The following is a 23,134-nucleotide window of genomic DNA, read 5'->3' as shown; positions in this document are numbered from 1 at the left end:
GTGAATCCTTGTCTTCTTTTTCTGCTGTCCGCATGCCGAAGGCAGCTGATGGTGAAACAGATTGACCTAGTGCCTCATTTTGTAGGGTGGCAGCTAAGAATGGTTTTTCATTTTTGAGTAGTTCTTTTCATTTCATGGCATCTCCGTGGCTAGTTGTGTGTGAACCCTCTTAGCCGAGTGAAGTGGCTGGGCAGAAAATGTATTTTACCTGAATATTTACCTGATATTTCTCAGAAAAGGACTTGGCAATCCTGGGTTTAAGCTGTTCTTCTCTGTTGTTGGAGGCAAACAGTATGCTGAAGCAGTAGAGTGAGTCACTGAGAGCAACATTCTTATAAACTGGCTCTTAAATAAACACTGGTCAAAATTTGTGTCTTGAACCTTATGTCTGTCTACTTGCTACATAGATTTCCAGGTATCCTTGGGGACCATCCATTCTAATGCATAGACATACATCATACACTTAACTACTTCCTGTATATCACCTGAGATTTAAAATTAATTAATTGACTATTTACTTACTGATTTGCTAGTGTACTGGGACTTGAACCTGGGACCTTACACATGCTAGGCAAGTATTCTCCCACTGAACCATGTTCCCATCTCCCTTCCCTTTGTCTTTACACTTTTTTATTTTGAGACAAGGTCTTAATGCATTGTATAACCTGGCTTAGAACTCACTGTGTAGTCCATACTCTACAGGTAGGCCTTGAACGTGTGTTCTTCCTGCCTTAGCCTTTAGAGTAGCTAGGATTACATATACTACCAGACCCTAAAACTTGAACTTTTCTCACTTGACTGCTCAGTGTGTGTTTTGGACCATGAACCAAACAAAATGAGTTTATACCTTCATGATGGGAATGCATGACTTTGTTGTGTCTTGCTGCTGTAAGTCCTAGATGGCCAGAGTACAGAGCCCAATCTGAACATTTAGGTTAGTCGGTAATGCTGAAGCAGACCCCACATGTGGATATCTGTCATAAACTATTTCATATACAGGACGGTACAAGACTCTCCGTGGTCCGGAGGATTGCCTAGGCTCTAGATTGCTGGTCTGCTCACTAAAGAATAACTCACCCTTCTGTATCATCACTTGTAAAGCTTATGTCTACCTTTGTTCTTAGTTGGATCTTTGGAGATCAGTTCACCAGCTTTAAGTCAGAGCACACCTGGTCTAAACCAAATGCATGTGGTGCTCTCATTAAGTCGTTTCTATGGTTGACATTTTAAAGTCTGTTTTCTTTTTCTTTATTCTTTTCCCTCTTTCAATGTATGTATTGTGAATTTTCAGATGGCTTTGTTTTCGGATCTAGGATTATCATCATCATCATTATTTGTTGTAAGGAGGTCGCTTGTTTGTTTCCTAGCTGCCCAGACTCCTGAAATAACCACACAGAAACTGTATTAATTAAATCACTGCTTGGCCAATTACTTAAGCATGTTGCTAGCTAGCTCTTCCATCTAGAATTAACCCATCTCCATTATTTTATATTTTACCATGAGGTTCGTGGCCTACAGGCAAGGTTTGAGTGTGTCTGTCTCTGGCAGTGGCTCCATGGCTTTTCCCTAACTCTGCCTTCTTTCTCCCAGCATTCAGTTTAGTTTTCCCCACCTAGCTCCGTTATGCCCTGCTCTGTTATAGGCTCAAAGCAGATTCTTTATTCATTAACCAATAAAAACAACACATAGACAGAAGGGCCTCCCACACCAGTTATTTTTTTGTTCTAAAAAGCAAACAGTTCCTGAACCAGACCTTCTGCTGTGGTCTTTTTAGTGAACCACTTCATCTTGGATCAGAATTGGCAGCCTTGACAGTGATCTGTTTTAAATTCTTTCATGAGGCATAGGTACACATAGGAATAATAAGAGAAATAAAAGACCCTCAAAGTAGGGAGGTGTGCATCACCACAGAGGTGAACATTGACACAGGTGTGCATTGCCACAGAGAGGTGTGCATCGACACAGAGAGGTATGCATCGCCATAGAGTGTGCATCGACAGAGAGGTATGCATCGCCGTAGAGTGTGCGTCGCCGTAGAGTGTGCATCGACACACGTGTGCATCGACACACGTGTGCATCGACACACGTGTGCATTGACACACGTGTGCATTGCCACAGAGAGATGTGCATTGACACAGAGATGTGTGCATCGACACAGGTGTGCGTTGCCACAGGGAGGTGTGCATCGACACAGAGAGGTATGCATTGCCGTAGAGTGTGCATCAACACAGAGAGGTATGCATCGCCATAGAGTGTGCATCGACACACGTGTGCATTGCCACAGAGAGATGTGTATTGACACAGAGATGTGTGCATCGACACAGGTGTGCGTTGCCACAGGGAGGTGTGCATCACCATAGAGAGGTGTGCATTGACACAGAGAGGTGTACATGGACACAGAGAGGTGTACATTGACATAGAGAGTGTGCATTGACACAGGGAGGTGTGCATCAACACAGGGAGGTGTGCATCGACACAGAGAGGTGTGCATTGACAACTGCAATCTTCCTTCTCTGCGGGCAGCTCAGTGGTCCCCAGTCCTCCTCCTGTGGGGTCCTCACTCCACTAGGTTTCTCTTTCTAAATCTAACATACACTCATGCACTATAATAAACAGCATTGTTTCATCTTCAGCTACTGTTTCCTTTCATAAAAGATTAGGGTTTCTTCTCTCCCCTTTATAAAAGATAGTTTGCTACTTAATTCTTCTATTTGATATTTGTAATCACTTAGAAGGATAGAATTCTGCATGCTTTCCTAATCTGTCACCATTAGGTATGAGCTCTCAACTCTCCACCTACTGGATAGTGTTTTTCAACACCTTCTACTTGTTTCTTTTTCTTTTCACTCTCCCATATTCCTTGAGTCGTCTTATCACCCACAAGCTTTAAATCATTTGCATTTCATTTCAGGACTTCATGTCTTACATGCTCTCCCTATTGGCTACAAAGGTTGAAAACCAAAAACAAAGGATGCAGAATTTCCAAAAGAGGAATAAACCTAAGAGATTTATTGTATAATATGGTATTCATGGATAGTAACAATGTACTGTTGTCTTCAAAACTGCTAAGAGTGGATTCCAAGGGTTCTTATTACAGAAGTGTTAATTTTGAGAACTAACACGTATGTTAATTTGACTGAATGTTTCAAATGTACGGGCATTTTGAAACAGCATGTTCTACCTGATAAGTGTGTATGATTTTTATTTATGAAAATATGTCAAAATGTTTAAACATAATGAACATTGCACATATTGATAGCATAGTGTGTTTCACTCTGTCAGGTAATTTGGCCTCATAGGGAAAGTAGGGTGATACTCATTCTTCAGTACATTCCATTTGGCATCTGGGCAAGCAGATTCTCATATCTTATATTCCAGCTGTTAAAAACCATGCTGTTTTCATCTCGTTCACATCTGGGCTGTGGCTTTCTTGTAGCTTTTGTTTTCCATGTCTATTTGTAATCTATTTTCCTTTTATATTACTGACAGTGGAAATGGAAATAATTAAATTCTGTCTCTTGCATCTTGTTTTATTAAAAGTAGTTGGACTCTTAAGGTTTTATGGAATCAAAAGAAAGAAGTTTTGTCCTTTCAAGTTGTTCACTGTTAATGTTGGCTCAAATTGCCACATTTCCTCCAGGGTAAGCACTGTTTTGTCTCCATTCCCATGAGGAACCCACCCTTCAGGGTGGGTACTTGGGCTCTGCATCCTTTGCAGCATTCTCTCTGACGTCTTCTATTATTATCTTTTGCTTGATTTAAATACACTTTGTTTATGTTAAATGCTTAAATAAAAATTAAAATGGAGGTTTTCATTCTTTTTTAAAACAAATTTTTAAATTAAAATATAATTCCCCTTCCAATCCACCCATGCCTGCAACTTACTCTCAAATCCTTGGCCTCTTTTTCTTTAATTATTATTGGCATGCGTGTGTGTGTGTGTGTGTGTGTGTGTGTGTGTATTCAGATACCTGTAGCCCTCACCGTTCATCAAGGAAGTTTCTTTTTGCAGCAAATGGCGACCATTAGAGAAGGCCACAGCTGGTCAGAATGCAGACGACAACTGAGCATAGGGTTGATACATTTACAGCACAGTAATGCCTACACCTAAGGTTCAGGGGACATTCTAGAAGAAGGTGTGAGAGAGAAGAGGACCCGGATATATGTTAGAGAATGTGTCTTTTGGATTTGACAAGGAAACTACACCCAAGGAATCTCAACAGTATGGCTGCTTTAACAAGACTTCAACTAATGACACCACCAGTTGACAATCCAGCACAGATGGCGTACACCTCTGAGTTCTTTTGTGCTAGAGGCATGGAATTCATGGGTGGGGGCCTTGTGGGGACTTTCTCTGGAGGATAGGAACCAGTGACTGGAACACGCAAGGATGGAGGCCCAATACTGAATCATCCTTAGAATCATTGTCTGTCTTAGGAGGAAAAATTGTACAATTTGCTGTTTCAGAGTAAAACGTTCATTTTCGCAATCATCAGCGTCCCAGATAAGTCATGCATAAAAAAATAGGTATAGAATCTGAGTGTAGATAGGGTCCTTAGGCTAGTTCATTTAGTCTTTGATTTTTCAGGTATGGAGACTGGGTGATTAGACCTCGGCACTGTGCCCAGTCATCACCAATGCATACCTGGACATGGCTGTGTCCTAAGCTGTGGTTCAGTGGCTTTTCTTACGCACCGCCACAAGCATAGGTTTATGAGCTTAGCGGGATGATAGATATTACAGAGATTTTGATGGGCATACTAGATATGCTTCTCACCTAGAAAGTGCTTCTTAAGTAACTTTGGGAAATATAATTATTGTATGGGAAGCAGATAGCTAAGTGCCGTTCACTTTTTCATTAGGCGATAATGTGATTAGGATGATATTGGGCAGATGTCAAATATCTAAGACATGCTAAACTTTGCCAGGGTGTGGAGATACACGGTGCACAGGTCGTGGGCCCTACATACCGTTGCACATTCTGGGGTCCAGGAGTGAAGACCAAAGCTGAGCTCTAGGGGTTTCCAGCCTTTCTACATCGTGACATGACATAGACATGTGGACGTAGACATCTACAAATGTTGGTGTGCTTCACTTATCGTCTAGTTGTCCTGGGATCGAGGAAGGTTGTTGGGCAGTAGATTGGGCATGCCGGCAGATGCCCACGTCTTATCTCTCAAGGTGTAGACTTCAAAGGGAACTCGGAGACACAGCTACGTTCAGATGATGGCCTAGTTTGCTGGACTCAAGAAGAGGAAGAAGTTGAGCATTTGCAATTGAACTTGGCAGGCGGTAGGGTCCTTGCTGATGTGGAATACAACTCTTTGCTAGCCCCGTAGTTCCGAACTTGGGCATTTGAGAAGAACTGAGGAGAATGCCTTGTCTAGATACCTCCTTCAGTACTTTAAAAGGTAGTTTGGAGCCAGGCGTCACAGCGCACACCTTTGATTCCAGAGTCAAAGGCAGGCAGATTTTCTGAGGTCAAGTTCAGTTTGGCCTACACTGAGTTCCTGGACACCAGGGCTGCATAGAGAGACCCTGTCTCAAAAACAAAAACATGGAACAAAATAAAACAAAAAAAGAGAGTAGTTTGCAATGTAATAGTGAGTTGCCTGGAGTCAACTAGCTAGAGCTGGGAGTTAGGCGATGGCAATCTTCTCAGAGTTACTGTGTGTGCCAGGCAGCTGCTTGAGAGAAGCAGTATTAGAGAATTCATTTTGTAGAAAATTTTAGACCTGGAAGGGAGTGAAAAGAATATTCAATCTAGATTATTCTGGGTGCAGTGTGTAGGAAGATTCAGAAACAGGAAGGCAGCTGAGAATCTGCGTGAGGTAATGTAACAGACATAAGGGTATAAATCTTTGTTCCAGTATCGAATTGGCTACAGTCAAAAAGGAGAAAAAATGTGCAGACATTTTGTGAGGGGGACACCAAGACTTTGTAGCGGATGGGTGAACGGCAGTGGTGGGTGGATCGAGTCACGTGCTCTTCCTTGACTTTTTCCTTATGGGGTATTGGAGACAAGTTACACTGTTTGCAAAGACAAGCTAGTTTGGGAAGCCAAGTTCAGTTTTATTTATAATGGAGTGAACATTAATGGAAATAGCCAAGTGGGCTGAGAGATCAAGGAAGGAGATGCCGACTGGGGAGTCATTAGAGTTGAGGAAGAATGACCTCACTCTGGGCCTGGGCCTGGTTAAGAGAGCCCCGAGCCAATCACATTGCTTATAGCCAAGATCTGAACGTCTCACATGAAGATTATCCTGCAGCAGATGTTAATAAAACAAAGCAGCGTGTGTTCAGTTCGTCAGAAACCAGCACATGGATGAACATACCTACTGGAAGATGACACCAGGAGGAAGCGTTTCAGAAATGCTTCTCAACAGGAGACGCGCAAAGACCTGTCTCATCTTTATCACCCTTGATGGGACCAAGTTATTTTCTCTAGGTCGTAAGGCAGAACATGGACTATTTTGTGTGTATGGTTGGGAGAGATGAGGATGAAGAGAGAGGTTCATTAAGAGTCAAAAGGCAGTGACTCCAGCTAGATAGCTCAGGGTTGGTCCAGAGGCCAGTCATCTTGCTAAAAACACCCTCCAAACAGACTGTGCCTGATAGAGCTGCTCTGGTTTGGCTGACCCTCATGTGGAAGAACTACGAATTGCTTTTGGCCCAGGACCATCTCTTGAAAACTTGCAGGGCCAAAGAGTTACAAGACTTGAAATGCAAAATATTTCTGGGAACTTTTAGGGTAAGAAAATCTACCTAGTAACTATTGAAAAAAAAAAATAAAATGTGAGACTCAAGAAGTTCATATCCTTAACGTGTCTTTTACAGCTCACGGCATTCTTAGAAATTTGTTACTATTGTATTCTTTTCAAAAAAGATTTATCTTATTTTTAATTAAATATATGTTTGTGCCCGTGTGTGTGTGTGTGTGTGTGTGTGCATGTTTGAGTGCAGGTGCTTGCAGAATGGGGAAGAGAGCATCAGATGACCTGGAGCTGCAGTTATGTGGTTGAGAGTTGTTAGTTATGGTGCTGGGAACTGAACGTGAGCAGTACATGGCCTTAGTCATAGAGCTACTGTCCTCCATGGTATTCGGGACTGTGTTCTGCCTGCTGTTGCTTACTGTCTCACTTTGCATGTGGCTGGTTCAGCTTGTTTATACAATAGGAGAAATGCTGTGACACTTTAGAGTCTTTGATGCTCAGGAAGTTCGGAGTTTCTGTAACTGGAGATGGAGCTTGTCTGCGTGTCTGTTCTCTGTTAGTAACAACTAGAAGGGACCTATTGGGGAAGGATTCCTATAAATAAGATTGTGGGGGAGACTGATACTACACTTAATAACAGCCCCATTTTCTTTTTTTAAATTGATTTTTATTGAGCTCTACATTTTTCTCTGCTCCCCTCCCTGCCTCTTCCCTGCCCCCTTCAACCCTCCCACAAGGTTCCCATGCTCCCAGTTTATTCAGGAGATCTTGTCTTTTTCTACTTCCCATGTAGATTAGATCTACGTAAGTCTCTCTTAGTGTCCGCATTGTTGTCTTAGTTCTCTGGGATTGTGGTTTGCAGGCTGGCTTTCATTGCTTTATGTTTTAAAACAACCTATGAGTGAGTACATGTGATAATTGTCTTTCTGTGTCTGGGTTACCTCACTCAAAATAATGTTTTCAAGCTCCATCCATTTTCTTGCAAAATTCAAGATGTCGTTATTTTTTCTACTGTGTAGTACTCCATTGTATAAATGTACTACATTTTCCTTATCCATTCTTCGGTTGAGGGGCATTTAGGTTGTTTCCAGGTTCTGGTTATGACAAACAAAGCTGCTATGACCATAGTTGAGCACATGTCCTTGTGGCACGATTGAGCATCCTTTGGATATATATCTAAAAGTGGTATTACTGGAACAACCCCATTTTCAAAGGCTTTCCCAAATCATTTCTGAATGAGAAGTGATCTCACGCATGTCAATTGCATTTATTTTAATAGAATTATACTGTTTGGGTTGATTGGCTTTTCCCATTTATTCGCTTTTTACATTTATTCGCTTTTTACATTGAAATTGTGCTTTCTCAAAATTGCTATGTTGACAGAACTTTTACCAGCAGATTCTAAGATTCAGTACAGACCCTTCATCTTTGGAGATTGAGTTTAATATAAATATACATCATAATTACCTTGTGGATAAAGAGATAGGCAGATGGCATAGATAGAAGTCAGAGACCAGATTAGACCAGAATACTTAATGGGGTGGTATCTACCAACAGAACTGTGCTGTTTGGGCACTGTTGCCACCTAAAGTGTACCCTGTGACCCTGAGAGAGTGCATGCAACTTCTTGGGTGAGGAGTAGATACACTCTTCAAAGATTATCTCAGAATGCTAAATATAAGAAGAAAAATGTATCAGGGCTGTCTCAGTGGGTAAAGATGCTTGCTCCCAAGTTCGAAAATCCGTGTTTCATTGCTGAGTCCTACATGATGGGAGCAGAGAACCAGCTCCTGCAGGCTGTCCTGTGACTTTTATACTTGCGCTGTGACACGTGGGTGTTCCTCCCAATAATAACTACAAGAAACATTTTTTTTTAAAAAAAGCTTTAAAAAATAATGTAAGATATTAAAAGGAAGTTGAAGGACGATTAATTAAAGCTCAGGGTCAGAAATTGGGGTTCAACCTCAAAAAGCAAAACAGTCAGCCACTGTTTTGACCTCAGTCTGAAATGTCAATTCCGCCTCCTAGAATCTCAGAATGAGACTGTGCCTGAGAGCTGTCTTCCCCCATTTTATATTCCTCTCTAGGGCTGGGATTAAAGGCATGCACCACCCAGTTTCTATGGCAACCAGTGTGGCTGCTGGGATTAAAGGTGTGTGTTACCATAACCTGGTCTGTAAAGCTGACCAGTGGGGCTGTTTTGCTCTCAGATCTTCAGGCTGTCTTTATTTATTAAAATACAGTTGAAATGCTACTACAGTAAGTCGTGAAAGAAATGTCAGTAATTTTGTTCGTAAACATTTTGGGGAGCAGAGAGGGGAGAGGGAGGGTGGCGAAGAGATTTGGAAGTGGCGAATTAAAGAACTCCATTAGACAACAGTTAATTTGCACGGTGCCACTTAATTGTAGCTATTTAGTGGATTTCTAAGTGGTAAAGCTGCATTTTATTAAAATATTTTATAGTCCAGATATTCGTTCAACTTCCTTCAGTAATTGTTTGAAAAAGATGATCTGTCTTACAAAACTGTTATTTTATATGGTAACTTGGTGCCTAAAATGTTGCCTCAGTGCAGGGGAGGTGGTTCCATGCAGCGTTCCTGGGTGTGTGCAGGTGAAGCCACTTGGTTTTTATCTGAATATTCCTCTGGTGACTGGCAGGGAGGAGGTGGGGTGGAGATGGGGAACAGCGCTCTGGTCTGTGCCTGCCGGAAGTGCCAGTACCAGGAGCCCTAGCCTCTGTTTAGGAGCAGAGTGGTCATAAGGTGCTGTCATTCCTGGTCAGGGTTTGGATCCTGCCTGGGGACTAGCAGCTGCCAGGTGCAGTCACAAGGGCTCTGAGTACCCAGTCAGGACATGTCAGAACCTTAGCTCCTCTGTAGTCACATGACACTCTTGTCTTCTACCTATTTCTGAGTGGCTTCTGTCAGTCTTACCTGAGCACGTGGGAGATTTATGAGTCATGACTGAGTTTTGGGAAGCCAGTATATAATTGAATATTCTTTCTGGTCACATGGTGATGTCACTTCTCTGCACGAACTAATGACTGCACACAGTCTCCTGGAAGAAATCCAGGTGTATTAAGCTCCAGATCTGGAATGAAACCCATTCTATTAGGAAACCCATATAGCAGTGGTCTGTGACTTGTTGACTGTGACCAGACAGGCCAGGTCTCTCTTTGGCCTCAGCACTCCACGTCTGCAGGGGTCAAGCGGCATTTGAAGGGCTACTTGTCCTGTTAGGAAACCCTGTGAAGTGCCTGGGATTGACTGACTTGCAGTGTTTTTTCGGGATAGGTGGGATAGGGCTGCGTACTGACTAGATAATGCTCAGTAGCCATGACACCGGTGCCTATATTTAGCTCGAATGCAGGGGTTCTTAATTGAGGATGTGTGAGAACTTCCCTGTAAGCCATTTCCCATGATAAAAAGTGGGCATGAGCGTGCTCTCCAGGCGATCTCACTTGTTCTCGGTGTTTGAGATCCTCGATTATATTGGCTGCTTAGGTATCCATCCTTGACTTCTCTTTTCAGCTCCAGACTTGCATGCACGCTGATACCACTGTACACCCGGTAGCTGCAGGACTACCCCTCTGTTTCTCCTTCAGCACCCCGTTTTCCTTCAGTGACGCTGTCTTGTACCCAGTTGCCCCAGTCAAACACCAGGAGACCAGTCTGCTTTTATTGTTCTCATTATTGGATTTCCTTCCTGCCACGTTTGCTGCTCCGCTTGTCCTGGCCTAAGCCATGTGGCTTTTCTTGGGCAAACTGAGATCCCTTCTGAAATGTACTTGCCCCTTCAGAGGTTCAGAGTAGCTTGAATATATTTTAAATTCCTCAACTTTAAAACAGTGTTCAAGATGACTACACTGATGTTTCTTTTCTTGGAAATTAATTAAAATGTTTATTTATTGATTGATTGATTCCTGGGACAGGGTTTCTCTGTAATTTTGGAGCCTGTTCTGGGACTAGCTGTTGTAGAGCAGGCTGGCCTCGAACTCACAGAGATCTGCCTGTCTCTGCTTCCTGAGTGTGGGGATTAAGGACATGGGCCATCACCACCTGGCATAAATATTTATTATTTTTATGTGTATGTTGTATGTGCCTGTGTAAGTTTATATGCACCATGCGTGTGCAGGAACCTGCAGAGGCCAGAAGAGGGTGATGGATTCCTGCAACAGGAGTTATAGGCAGTTCTGAGGCAGCTTGTGGGAACTGGGAACTGGATCCAGGTTCTCTGTATGAATAGTAAGCACTCTTTTTTTAACGGCTGATCTATCTCTCCAGTCCCCCTGGAAATTATTTTTACTAATAAAGGCTGATTTCATTTTTCCTCATCTCCTGGAGTAGAGGCAAATGTGGGCTGTCTGACCAAGCTGTGCTCTGGGGATGGACTGCTGCAGTTCCCTCTTACCCTCCTTCCCTGCAAGGAGTCAGAGTCTCTCCAGTCCCACTGGGACCGTAAGCAGAGCGGCTCCCACTGACCGCCAGTGTGGAAGGCTTTCTCAGTGTTTACTCACATAACGCTGTCTTTACCTGGTGTAGTCGTGCGCTGCTCTAACTGTAACCAAACAAACATGGAGACTCTGGAGGTTAGAAGTGTGAGGCTGGGGGTGGGGTGGGGGGTGGGCGGGGCTGGGTGGAAGCTCAGGCATTGCAGAATGGCATTGTATTCTCGGTCTCTGGGCAAGACTGTTTCTTGTCTTCTCCAGCTTCTAGAAGTTGAACAGTCTTTTCCCAGATTGGGATCTTGCAGGAGCATCATTCTACACTCTTCTGTTCTCTGTTTCTTTTTTGGGCCTTATTCTTTTTCTTTCGAGGATCCTGTGCTCTTAGGAGCCGTCTCTGGATATTCTAGGATAATCTCACCATCTTAAATTTTATCACCATCATTTCGCCACATACCTACCATATCCTAGCATCTGGAATTGGGGCATGGACATCTTCGAGTAAGCATTTTTCCTGTTTACCTCGGCAAACACTATTTAAATTTATTTGCATGTATCAGCTAATCAACAACTCTCTCGGTTTAGGTGTTATTCACTGCCCCTGCTTTATAGCTGGGGAAAGTGAGGCACAGGGAGGTTATGTAACTCTTTCCGGGGGTTTCATGACACTAGGTAGTGACGCTGGAGTTCACATGTCACTTTTAGTCATCAGGATGCGTACTGTTTTTGCAGGTGTCTAATGTATCCTTCAGTGTGATGTTTGAAAGCCATACAGTGGTGATAATCATGCCTTCCGGAGTGCTTGGTGGTTCCTCCTGTTTGAAGTCTTGACAGAATCATTTCACGCAGTGGGAATTAGCGTCTGTGTGTTCACCTCCTTCCTGCCTCAAGGTCACACAGATAACAAATGCTAAAACTGGAACACATGATCTGAACTGTGACCAGCCTACTTTGTTGTTTTTGCTTTACCTGATGAGGACATGTTTAGAAAAAGATTAACCATTATTTGGTGTTGCGTAATGGTCATGGTCAATGACAGACTCATGGAGACTGCAATACATCTCCTGGAGTTTCAGGAGGTGGGTGTTGGCAGCTGAACTCTGGTCTCCTGGCATAGTCGTAGGTGTTCTTTAGTGCTGAGCTATCTCTTCAACCCTTATCAGAAGAAGGTCTTGTGGTGAAGTGATATGCAGATTTCAACATCATTAGAAAAGAAAGAGGTAAAGAGGATGGAGTTGATCAGGAGGTTCAGAGCATTATGTTTGGTGGTTATATATAACATGCATGACATGCAGCCATCTCTCCTGCAATTAGCCTAGTTAGAAACTTAAGTGCAAAATCTTATCACCAAAATGGGACAAAGCATTCATTGTTTTGAGTTTCCCCTCAACCTTCCTTTGCATTCTCCACAGTGCTTAGAAACCAGCTGCTAGAGCTGTGCATGCTGAAACGGGTAGTTGAACTGCGGAGACTCGGGATCTTTGCCCTTAGAAGGGTGCCACAATTACTGCCCTGTTCATGAGGCCACGACTGTCAACCCGGGGCCAAGCCAAGTCAGGCTCACTTCCAACTGGACCTTAGAGAGCACTCCATTAATGTAGACCTTTCCATTCCTTTACCGCCTGGCTAAAAAACTTTTTATTATCTTCTAGTGTGTGTATGTACGTGTGTAGGTGTATAGGTTTGCATACACCCACAGAGGCCAGAGGTGCTGGGTCCCCCTTGGAGCTGGGATTACAGACAATTGTTAACTGCTTGGCGTGGGTGTTGGGAATTGAACCCCAGGTCCTCTGGAAGAGCAGCGTGTATTAGTAATTGTTGATCCATCTCTCCTACTAACATTTCCACTTTTTCTTATTTTTTAATTTGTTTTTTGATACAATGAAAATTAAAATTTTTATAAAGGATTATAAATGTTTTGTATCTTTTGAGGGGGGAAGATTGATGGATTATATGTCAATTACTTTTTTGTTCTAGACCGTTATGGGCCACAGCCTTTGGTACTTTCCTTGGTTTTCTCTTGTAATCCATAATTGAGATGGTCCTGCGAGTCAGGTGTTGTGCCAGGCATCAAGCATGGGGAGCAAAACAGCTGCCCACTTAGTGGGGGAAAGAGGGGTGCCGTGCAGGAGTACACTAAAATGCTGTAGAGAAAATGAAAGCGAAGTTGAGAAAGAATAATGTACAGAGGGCTATTTCAGATAGAACAGCCGAGAAGGCTGTGTAGCGGTGTATTTTAGGGAGAGTTGAAGCATTGTACAGAGGAAAAGTATGCCTGAAGGCACTGAAAATTGGTGAGAAGGAGCTGGCTTGGAGCTTAGTTACAATTAGGGAAAAGCTTGGTTGGGAAAAAAACACTGCATCCCTGTGTGTTTTGATGGTGATAAAGAATACAGGTGTCTTAGTTCTGTTCCAGTGCAACAAGGAAGTAGCAGTGGATATTCCACCGAGCGCACTATCTGAACAAGACATGGAAGAATAAAGACGCACATAGGGAGATGGAAGTGATGCAGAAAATTATTGGTGCCTTGTGGGTAGGGTGTGAGGAGGTTAAAGGGGAAGGAGTTTGTTGCTTCAACGAGTGTTTGGAGGTAGAAAGGAAAAGCATTTAAAGATAAGTTGGGTGTGGCAGCATTGTGAGGACAGAGGGAGAATCAGGACACCAGCATTTTGAAGGAACTTACTGTGGAGACCAGAGCTGCTTCCTGGTGATGTGAGAAGGGCAGTGGCTTTGGGAGAAGGGTGTGTTCAGCATGTAGGGTTGATGTTAAATAGAGCCATCAGGATGTGAATTTCAGAGTTATCAGCAGAATATGTAAATTCTGGAGGCAGGAGTACAATGTGGCATTTAAGTCACGGAGTGGATGAGATCACATAAGTGTAGCGAGGTAACAGGCTCCGGAGCTAACCTGGAGGCTGACGTTTGGAGGTCAGAGAGAGGAGCCAGCAAAGGACACCGATTAGTAAGCCACAGGAAAAAAGCCAAGGGCACACTGTACCGCAAATCGAATTAGTGATGGCCGTTTCCAGGATGAAGGGTGCTCTGCTGTGTGTGTGCTCCTGGAGATGATGAGGTCCCAGCATGCTTTGCATCAGGCGAGAAGTATGTGCATCTGGGGAATTTATATGGGCAGTTTAGTGAGGCGGACAGGAACTGAATGCATTGGGCCTGCAGGTGAGCGAGCTGAGGATCATAAGGCAAAAGGAGTGTTGAGTACAGGCCTTGGTAATCACCAGGTGTCCATGAAACATGGACTGTCTGCAGGTGACAGGGCCACAGAAACTCATTTTCTGCCTCCCTCCAAGTTCACAGTCCCTGACCCTGGCTCCAGGAAGCCCTTGGTGCCAAACTCAGGCTTGGATTGAGAGCCTGGATTCTGTGGAGAGAGTCTGGAGATAAAAGGCTTGAAGATCCTGGAGCTGTCTAGAAGGCAAAAGCAAGAATTTGCTTCTTCTGCATTTTTGCCCCAAGCAAGTCCTTGGTGACAGGTGTTGCTGGTCCACTTAGAGCAGACATTTCCCCTGCAGTCCTCTGGCCCAGGCTTCTCTAGACATGCCTTCTAGGCACACAGGGCCAGCCCTGTGATGCTGTTCAGGGCTACTTTGCCTGGATTTCCCCCGTTAACAGAAGAAGCAAGGGACCCAGTACTAATGATGATTGTGTTTTATCCCTTTTCAAGATCCTGCAGTCCAGTTAGGTAGCATCCTAGCCAGTCATCTCATGTAGTTAAGGGGGACATAGAGGTGTGGCTGACTTTTAAAAGTGGAGATAGTGGGACTGGGCGGATGGCTCATCAGTTAAGAGCACTGGCTGCTCTTCCAGAAAACCCAGGTTCTCTTCCCAGCACCTACAAACTGACTCAACTGGGAATTCCTCCAATCCCTGGGAATCTGATACCCTCTTCCACCCTCCTTGGGCATTACACACATGTGGTGCCGAGACATACACTCAGTCAAAAGATCCATACACATAAAAATAAATTAATATTGGAAAATTAAGCTATATTATACCGTAGTCACATGGCTGCCTCTTGTAGTTCAGTGTAGGAGGACAGCTACACCGCGGGGAGTGATTGCTTTCGAAGGAGATTCTCATGCAACAGCACCAAGAGGAAGCCTCCGAGCAGCTGACACAGATTGGCTTGGAAGTTAGAAGAACCGTGGCCTCTAAATGTGAGGCCTTTGGGATGGGAGAGGGAAAGGCAGCCTTATTTCGAGGTGTAACTTAAGGAAGAAGGTGTCAGATCAGCTGTGCTTGAGTGACCACAGTAACTAGTCCCCAGAGGCTAGTGTCCTCCCGGGGGCAGATCGTTAGGCAACGTGTTCAGATCCAGCTGCGGATGCAGCCGTTGATTTTGTTCATAGGATCGAGTGGGCACTAATCCCGGTCTACTGGTCTACCTTGTTGTAGGCTCTAAATTAGCTCTGCCCTACGTCTTTGATATGTGTGGTTTTGTTCCTCCTCAGCTTTTGTCTCTCACCACTAGCAGAGAAAATCAGATACGACCTTCTTCCCTGCCTGTGTTTGCAGTACAGCACCGAGGACGCCTCCCTATAGAACTGATTAGCAAATCAAAGGCTAACGCGCCTTTCTCACAAGTGATTTTCTTGCCCTACAGAAAACTGTCATTTTCAGTATTCCTGTCAGTATTCTTCGACCTGCCAGCATAATTGAAACGTTATCTATCATTTCTGTTTCTTTAATGCACACTCTGAGTATATTCGTTTTAGGTCATGACACCCCCCCCCCCCCCCCAGCCATGTGTATAGAATTTGTTCATGAGGTATATATTAAGGACTTTGGCTGTTTGGAGGGAGACTTTATTCTAGTGCGTAATATACTTTAAAGATGGTTTTCATTAGACCATTAATACTGCTATAGCCCCAGGCCATACTTTTCTACATGTACTTAACTCAATATCAAATCCTGGGCACTGGTCATTAATTGTATCTTTAGAGTTACAATGAAAGTGAAAGTCCTCTTTAATGCCTGTCAGCTCCCTCTTCCTGAAATGTCTCCTGTCATATTTGTATTGGGTAATATGCAGGTTTGGGACCAAGGCCTCATAGCAAAAGTTTTCCCTAGACTGCTTCTTTTATTTTTCCCCTCCCGTTGAGCATGTTGAACTACAGGCAGCTTGGCTGTGTACGTGGGTCCAAAGTAAATCCCCCTCCCCACCAGATTGCTCTAGAAGGATGCATTCAAATATGGCACCCACACATAGTACCTCTAAAAACTCTGCGAGTCCACTAAAGCCTCATTTTAGGGAGATGCATGAGGCAAAGCTGAAGTTCTGAGTCTGCTCGGGTTGGGAACTTGCTTGACTGTGGCCACTGTGGCGAGCAGGCCCCATTGGAGGGCTGTTTGTTTCCAGTACTCAGCAGGATGAGTCATAGCGATTTCAGGAAGCGGCTCCAGTCTGCTGTGCTGTGATAATGTGTGAAGGAATGTCTCCATTTGCTCCACATCATGTTTAGGAAGGTACGGACAGAGATGCCCTGCGTTTGACTTTTAAAGATTTTTATGTTGGGGGTTTGGACTTGGGGCTACAGCTGGAGGTAGCTTTTGAAGGTTCATTTATTTGGAACATCACATGGCTTTCCCACTTGGAGAATGAAAGTTTCAGCTGGTTGGACGTGATTCTGTCAGCTCCCAAGCTGTTTTCAAAGCCACAGTTTCGGATAACTGTGATTCTGCACCCTTCCTCCCCTCGTGCCCAGAGCTGGAGGGAGGGGCATGCCACACCACACCCAGTGCGGCAGGTCTTCATCTAAATACCACACCTTTGCAAGCCTCAGCTGCTTACAGGACCTCACTGCACAGCTCTTGCTGGCCTAGAACTTACGAGGCAGATCAAACTGGCCTTGAAGTCGCAGATATCCTCCTGCCTCTGCCTCCTCTCTCTACTGTTTTTTACTACTGTATTCATGTGTTTGTGTAAGTCAGAGAACAAGTTCCAGGAGTTGAGTTTTTTCCTCCTGCCATTTGGGTCCTGGGGATCAAGGTCATTGTACCAAGCTTGGTGGCACACCCTGGGTATTCCTGCCTTTTTGTAACACTATTTTCACTGTTTTGATACTTTCCTGGAAATAACCATCCTTATATTTTTATTTCATTTTATTTTTTGTTGTTGTTAGGGTAACAAAATGGCCCAGTGTTTGAGAGCACTAGCTGTTCCTTCAGAGGACCTGTGTTCAATTCCCAGCACCCACAGGACAGGTCCCAAGTGTCTGTAACTTCAGTTCTAGGAGAGCTGTTGCTGTCTTCTGGCCTTCAAGGGCACGTGGCACACACAGGCAAAACACTCAGGCACATAATAAAAATGAAAATTAAGAAGGTTTTTCTTTTTCAATTTTTAGCAGCTAAAGTCTATTTCATGATTGTTTCTATCCCATGATCATCTACTTTAGAACGTTTTGGTGTTTTTCAGGCTTTTGTGTATGTGTGCTGGTTTGTGTGTATGTGTGTGTGAGTGTTTATGTCTGTGTGTGCGTGCATGTGTGTGTTGCTTACAATGTCATTTTATATATTCAGAGACATCAGTATATACCTTAGGTGTTTTTGTCTTTCCACGGTGTGGCATTATGCCCAACCCTGGGCTTTCAGTTCAGAACTGTTGTGCAGAAACATGACAAATGCGTGCGTTTCTTTCCTATACTTGGAACTGAGTACACGGGGTGGAAACAAAGTCAGAGATGGTTCCTCCTGCCATTAGCTGCTCTGTTCTATAAAACAAGGTTGTTGGGATGGCAAGCCTTTGAATGTGGAGATCAATTAACACCACCACCACACCCTGAATGACACACAAGCGAAATAAAAGCATCCCCAATGACATGGTAGGGCTTGCTTGTGTTATGACAGTTAAAAGTGAATGAACTGATTTTTCTTTGGATTGGCTAATATTTGTTAAGGGCTAAAGTGGAAGATTCTTGTTCAGTTTCTTTGTTTTTTTGACCCGGCAAATTAACTCCAATCTATTTTGCTTAAATTTAAAATCTCACTTGTGAATATAGCATGCATCAGCATTTGTGATTCTGGAGACCTGAACAGGAAGCAGTCCCCAAATAGCTTGGGCATTCTCTTGTACTTTATAAATATGTTTGGATAAAGATTGCGGCTACAGAGTGGTGGTTCAGTCCCAGCGGCCCTTCTATTGTGCGTCTGTGCTCACAGAAGTGGGAAGGGCGAGTGACTGCGTAGTTTGGTGTAACCACAATCACGGTTCACATAGCTACCTCTTTCTTTTCTTTCAGGGCCAGCTTTCAATATTGCAAGAGAAGATAGACCATTTGGAGCGCTTGCTAGCTGAAAATAATGAGATCATCTCAAATATCAGAGATTCAGTCATCAACCTGAGCGAGTCTGTGGAGGACGGTCCGAAAGGTTCACCGGGCAATGGCAGCCAGGGCTTGGCACGCCTGCTTTCCTCACAGTCAGCCCTCCAGGTTGACCCCAAGGACTGTCTGTTTGCCTCACAGAGTGGAAGCCAGCATCCAGATGTGCAGGTAACGGAGAGTCGCTGGTAGCCAGCGGCCCTTTTGCTTGTTTTCAGAGTCACTTCTGTGTCTGTTCTTATTTGGCAACTTTTTAAGCTCTGGGCTCCAGTTTCTCTTTTTGCCAAGATCTGTTTGTTCTCACCATTGTTTTGCTTTGTTAGTGGTATAATCCACTCCTCCTGCGCTTCTGTTGATTTTCTGCTGAACCCCGCCATTTCGCTTGCTTTACTGTCTTTTTATCTTCTGTAGTGGTTGAAAAATCCTTAAAATTTGCCTACGTGATAATTTTACCTGCTTTTGGAGGAAACAGTCACATTCCAGTGTCACTCTTCACCGTCTCTATACAGCAAGCATCAGAGTAGATATTTGGAGGAGGCTCCTCTGGTAGGGCAGGGAGTAATCTAGAGTTGTACTTTCCACTATGGAGAGTGCCCTCCACACACTGGCTGCAAGCATTTACAATGTTGCCCTTTGATTTGAGATGCACTCTGAAAGTTTGTAATGGAAACACAGAGTGTTCTGGCCTTCGTATAAAGTATCTTTATTTTTGTATTAATTATAGGTTGGTTTGATAATACCATGGGTAACTTATATAAAATCTATAATTAAAATTTTATTGGTTTCATTTTTTTAGACTAAGATTGCCATGTTGGACTTGAACTCTTTCACTTGGACAACCCTGTTCTGGGGGGTAACGGAACTGAAAATCCAGAGAGGGCGTAGAACTTGATATAATCTTGAGGCCGTGGCTCATAGGCCAAGCTGGCAGCAGGAGGCAGTGCGGCTGGCCAGGCCCTGTACCCGTACCCTCATGGTTAGCTAGCGCATGGGCAGATCCTGGTGGGGCCAGAGTCCTGGGCTTTCCAGGGTACCTGTTTCCTTGGGGCTTGGTTTTGTTTTGCTTCTTATTGAGTTCTTCTTCGTACCACCTTCGTCCACTGTGGTAGGGCGATGGCAAAATGGCCGACTCTTTTGTTGTTGTTTGTTTGGTGTAAACGTGGGCTGTTTTTACTGGGGTTGCAGAGCCCCTGCGCCTGTGTCAGAGGGAGGAGGGAGGAGGGAGGACGTTTACGATAGGGCTGAAGATTGGCATTTCCTCCTGATGCTTTCCTCTGCCCAGCTGTGCTCCACAGATTTTCTGCCTTATCCTTGGAGTCTTAGTTTTATTCATTCAAGGCATGAGTCCCAAAACAAGAGATAGTTATTGTCTTAAACTATTTCTTGACATGTTACTTAATTTTCTGATATTCTTATTTTTTGTGATGTTTTATATTAATATGTAGTTTTTGTAGCCTGCTCAGTTTTATCAATTTAAATGTTCTTGGTTGAGTTGTCACATTCAGTATCACAGAGAATATGAGGGATAAAGGTCAAGTTTTACGTTTTGGGTGGGACACTGTTTTTTTCCTTTATGTCCAAAATGAATTATTATCTTCAAGGAATTATGCATTCAGAAGCTAGACGACATTTACTTGGTTTTGAGATGAGGTCTCACTTTGTGGTGACCTTCCTGCCTCAGCGTTGTGATGGGACTGTAGGTATACACCGCTACACCTGGCTGTGGAAACACATTGGACTACTTAAAAGTTAAATCTCAGTTTAAAAAATTTCATTCCGTGTGTATTTAGAATAAAAAAGTAAATACAACATTTGACAAATAGAAAACAAATACACATGAGTTTTCAGTCAGATACAGACTTAGAAGGTAGCTGAGGCTGATTATGAAGCCAACGCCCCAAGTGAGGTAAGAAATTGTGTTGAGTACGTATTTGCAAATGTTGAAATATTTGGTCATAACCAAACTTCACGAGAAATCTTTTGTTGCATTGCTGTTTTCCTGTTAAATCACACTGGTACTAAAAGCAAAAGGAGGAATTCTAATGAATGGAATCATATTTATCGAAAGCAGATGGGGCGGGCTTTCGTATCAGGGTAGTTTTGAATCACAATAGCATTTCAGGCCTTTGAATGATTTTGGCCTTAAAAATTTGAATTGATTTTTTATATAGTTTTATTTGATTATATATTGGTAAAAGAAACAGCAAAGAATATCTTTGAGCAAGTATTGACCAGCCTTAAGTATAGCTTAACAATGGTTAAAGTTTAACTATTTTTCTTTCATATTTTTAGATGTTGGATGTTTATGATCTGATTCCTTTTGATAACCCAGATGGTGGCGTTTGGAAGCAAGGATTTGACATTAAGTATGAAGCTGATGAGTGGGACAGTGAGCCCCTTCAAGTTTTTGTGGTGCCTCATTCCCATAATGACCCAGGTAAAGGCCGCACTCCCTCATAGCTCTGACAAGCTTGCCCCACACCCATGTCCCATAATGAGGGTCCGGTAGAGCTCCTGTCTCTCTGACTTCACAGTGGTCTTCTCAGATCCCATCCTCATGTACCAGTTTATGTGCCGTTATCAGGTAGGACTTATAGAGCAGGAAACAATGATAAACACAACAAGGATTTGGGGGGACATACATTTCAGGGCACTGTGATTTATTTTGCTTCTGGTGAAACATTGCGTGGGAGGGCTGGAGGCCTAGCGATGAGTTAAGAGCACTTAGCATTCTTGTACAGGACCCAGATTCAATTCCACACCCGACATGGTGGTTCACAACCATCGTAAATTCAGTTCCTGGAGATGCCTCACCCTCTTCTGCTGTCAGCTGGTCCGTGTGCACGTGGACAGGCAGGCAAAGCGTCCATACATATAAAGTAAAATAAATCTAACACATTAAAAAATACTTCATGAGAGAATCACTTTCTCTTGTAAATTCCACTCCCAAAAGGCAGAGTACTCATTGGAAGATTTGAGTCTTTAACCCAGAGAAGTAGAAGCAGTGGTTTGGGAGCTTTGGTGGAGGGGTCTAAGTCCTAGCCTGGGCCCGTAGACCAAGATGACTTTAGGCAGGTCACTTAATCCCTCCGTGGATAAGGGTTTTACCCAGAAGAATTAGGACGATAGTATCTTCCCAGGATGAGATGTAAAGGAACCTGCCTGACACAAAGATAGCTGTGATTACTGTAATTACTGTTATTTCCCACGAAGGCTTTTATTTGTCGAGGCCAGTGATCCCCCTCCCCCAAGGCAAGGGGAAATTGCTATAATTTCAGCGGCGCACGTGAGTAGATGTGCGTGCTTACTGGTGTGAACACACAGCACAGAGTGAGAGCGCAGTGAATTTAGTACAGTAGTTCTTGAGGCTGGGTTTCTAAACACTGTTTTGAAAGACTTCACCGAGCTTGTGTTTCTTACCTTCCTCAAGAACCTCGTCCTCTCTAGCTCGCCTCTTACTTTTAAGGTTTTTTTTTTTTTTTTGAACTCACATCTGCATGCGTGACTCACCTACTTCCATCCTTTCCTAGTTTACTGAACGCTCTCTTTCCGAGGTCCTCTTCCCGTGATGTCAGTGCAGCTCGCAGCCTCGGGTCTGAACGCGATTCATAGCTTTCCCCTTCTGGTTTCTCCGAAGTCTTTTTCCGCCATTTCCCCTTCCCTCTGTGCTCAGTTCCCACCAGCTCCCTTCCTTGTTGCTCTGTGACTTAAGCACTCAACCATAATATTAAAAGTTGTGGTTTACCAGGCAGGCTGCTGAGTGTTTTGCAAATAGCTGTTGCCGGGGAGAAGAGGTTGGTGGCACCGATCACGGGAAAGGTGCTATCATCTTGTCACGGTGACACAGCAGTGACAGTACTGGGATCCCTCATGTCGTGCTCACCTGCGTTTCTCTCTCGAGGAAACCCACGTGACAAAGCACACACGTCTCCTCTTGCCTATGGCTGATTCTCAGTCTAATACTTGGCACGTAGTAACTTGCAAATATGGAAGCTCTTCTCTGGGCTGTGTGTATTCCTTGACTGTAGGCACACACCGTACACATACCCATGCTTGGGCATATGCACGAGTTTAGAAATATACAGTGTTTGAACTGAGCCTACTTACTGCGTTTAAGCTCACCCAGGGCTAGGGCTTTGTCTCACCTACTGCCTTTTGTGGACCAGCTAGGCCAGCAACCGACACCTAGCACCTCTTCTCGGTTCTGCTCCCAAGGCATTGCAATAATAACCGACTCTCTAGGTTAGGGTCAAACACTTGGCCTGTCGCTTGTCTCGTGTTTTGCATTAACTCCCATCTTTTCTGTGTCTCCTTATTTCTATTTTTATTTATTTTTTTTTTTTGAAAACACCCTTTGCACTCTTTAGAGTAACAGCAGTATTAAGCTCTTTGAGGGTAGGGATTTCTTAGATTCCCCGTTTGTTTGCATTATAGTTCCAGCTGTAGTATGCTGTTTTGTGCGAGGACATCCGTAATAACTGTTTCTGACTGCAATAAATGGATCTGTCTGTTGGTATCCTAGCAACCATAGTGGACTCTTTTGTCTTAGTAGAAGATGTTAATGACCCTTAGCCTACGGCCCTTTGCCACTTGAGTTAAAAATAGTGGTCAGAAACAGACCCATTAAACATAATGCTTCATG

General features: G+C 43.7%; 1 protein-coding gene across 1 annotated transcript in view; it reads left to right on the top strand.

The window, feature by feature from the left end:
• Positions 1 to 23,134, top strand: part of Man2a1 (mannosidase alpha class 2A member 1) — a 166,991-nt gene that overhangs the window by 6,695 nt on the left and 137,162 nt on the right. The window contains exons 2-3 of the mRNA XM_057761917.1: positions 18,412 to 18,663; positions 20,785 to 20,929. Coding sequence (XP_057617900.1) covers positions 18,412 to 18,663; positions 20,785 to 20,929 — 397 coding nt within the window. The remainder of the gene's footprint in view (positions 1 to 18,411; positions 18,664 to 20,784; positions 20,930 to 23,134) is intronic.

Source organism: Chionomys nivalis, chromosome 2 (genome assembly GCF_950005125.1).
Source record: "Chionomys nivalis chromosome 2, mChiNiv1.1, whole genome shotgun sequence".
Taxonomy (NCBI): Eukaryota; Metazoa; Chordata; class Mammalia; order Rodentia; family Cricetidae; genus Chionomys; species Chionomys nivalis.
This window is presented reverse-complemented; position numbering and strand designations above follow the sequence as displayed.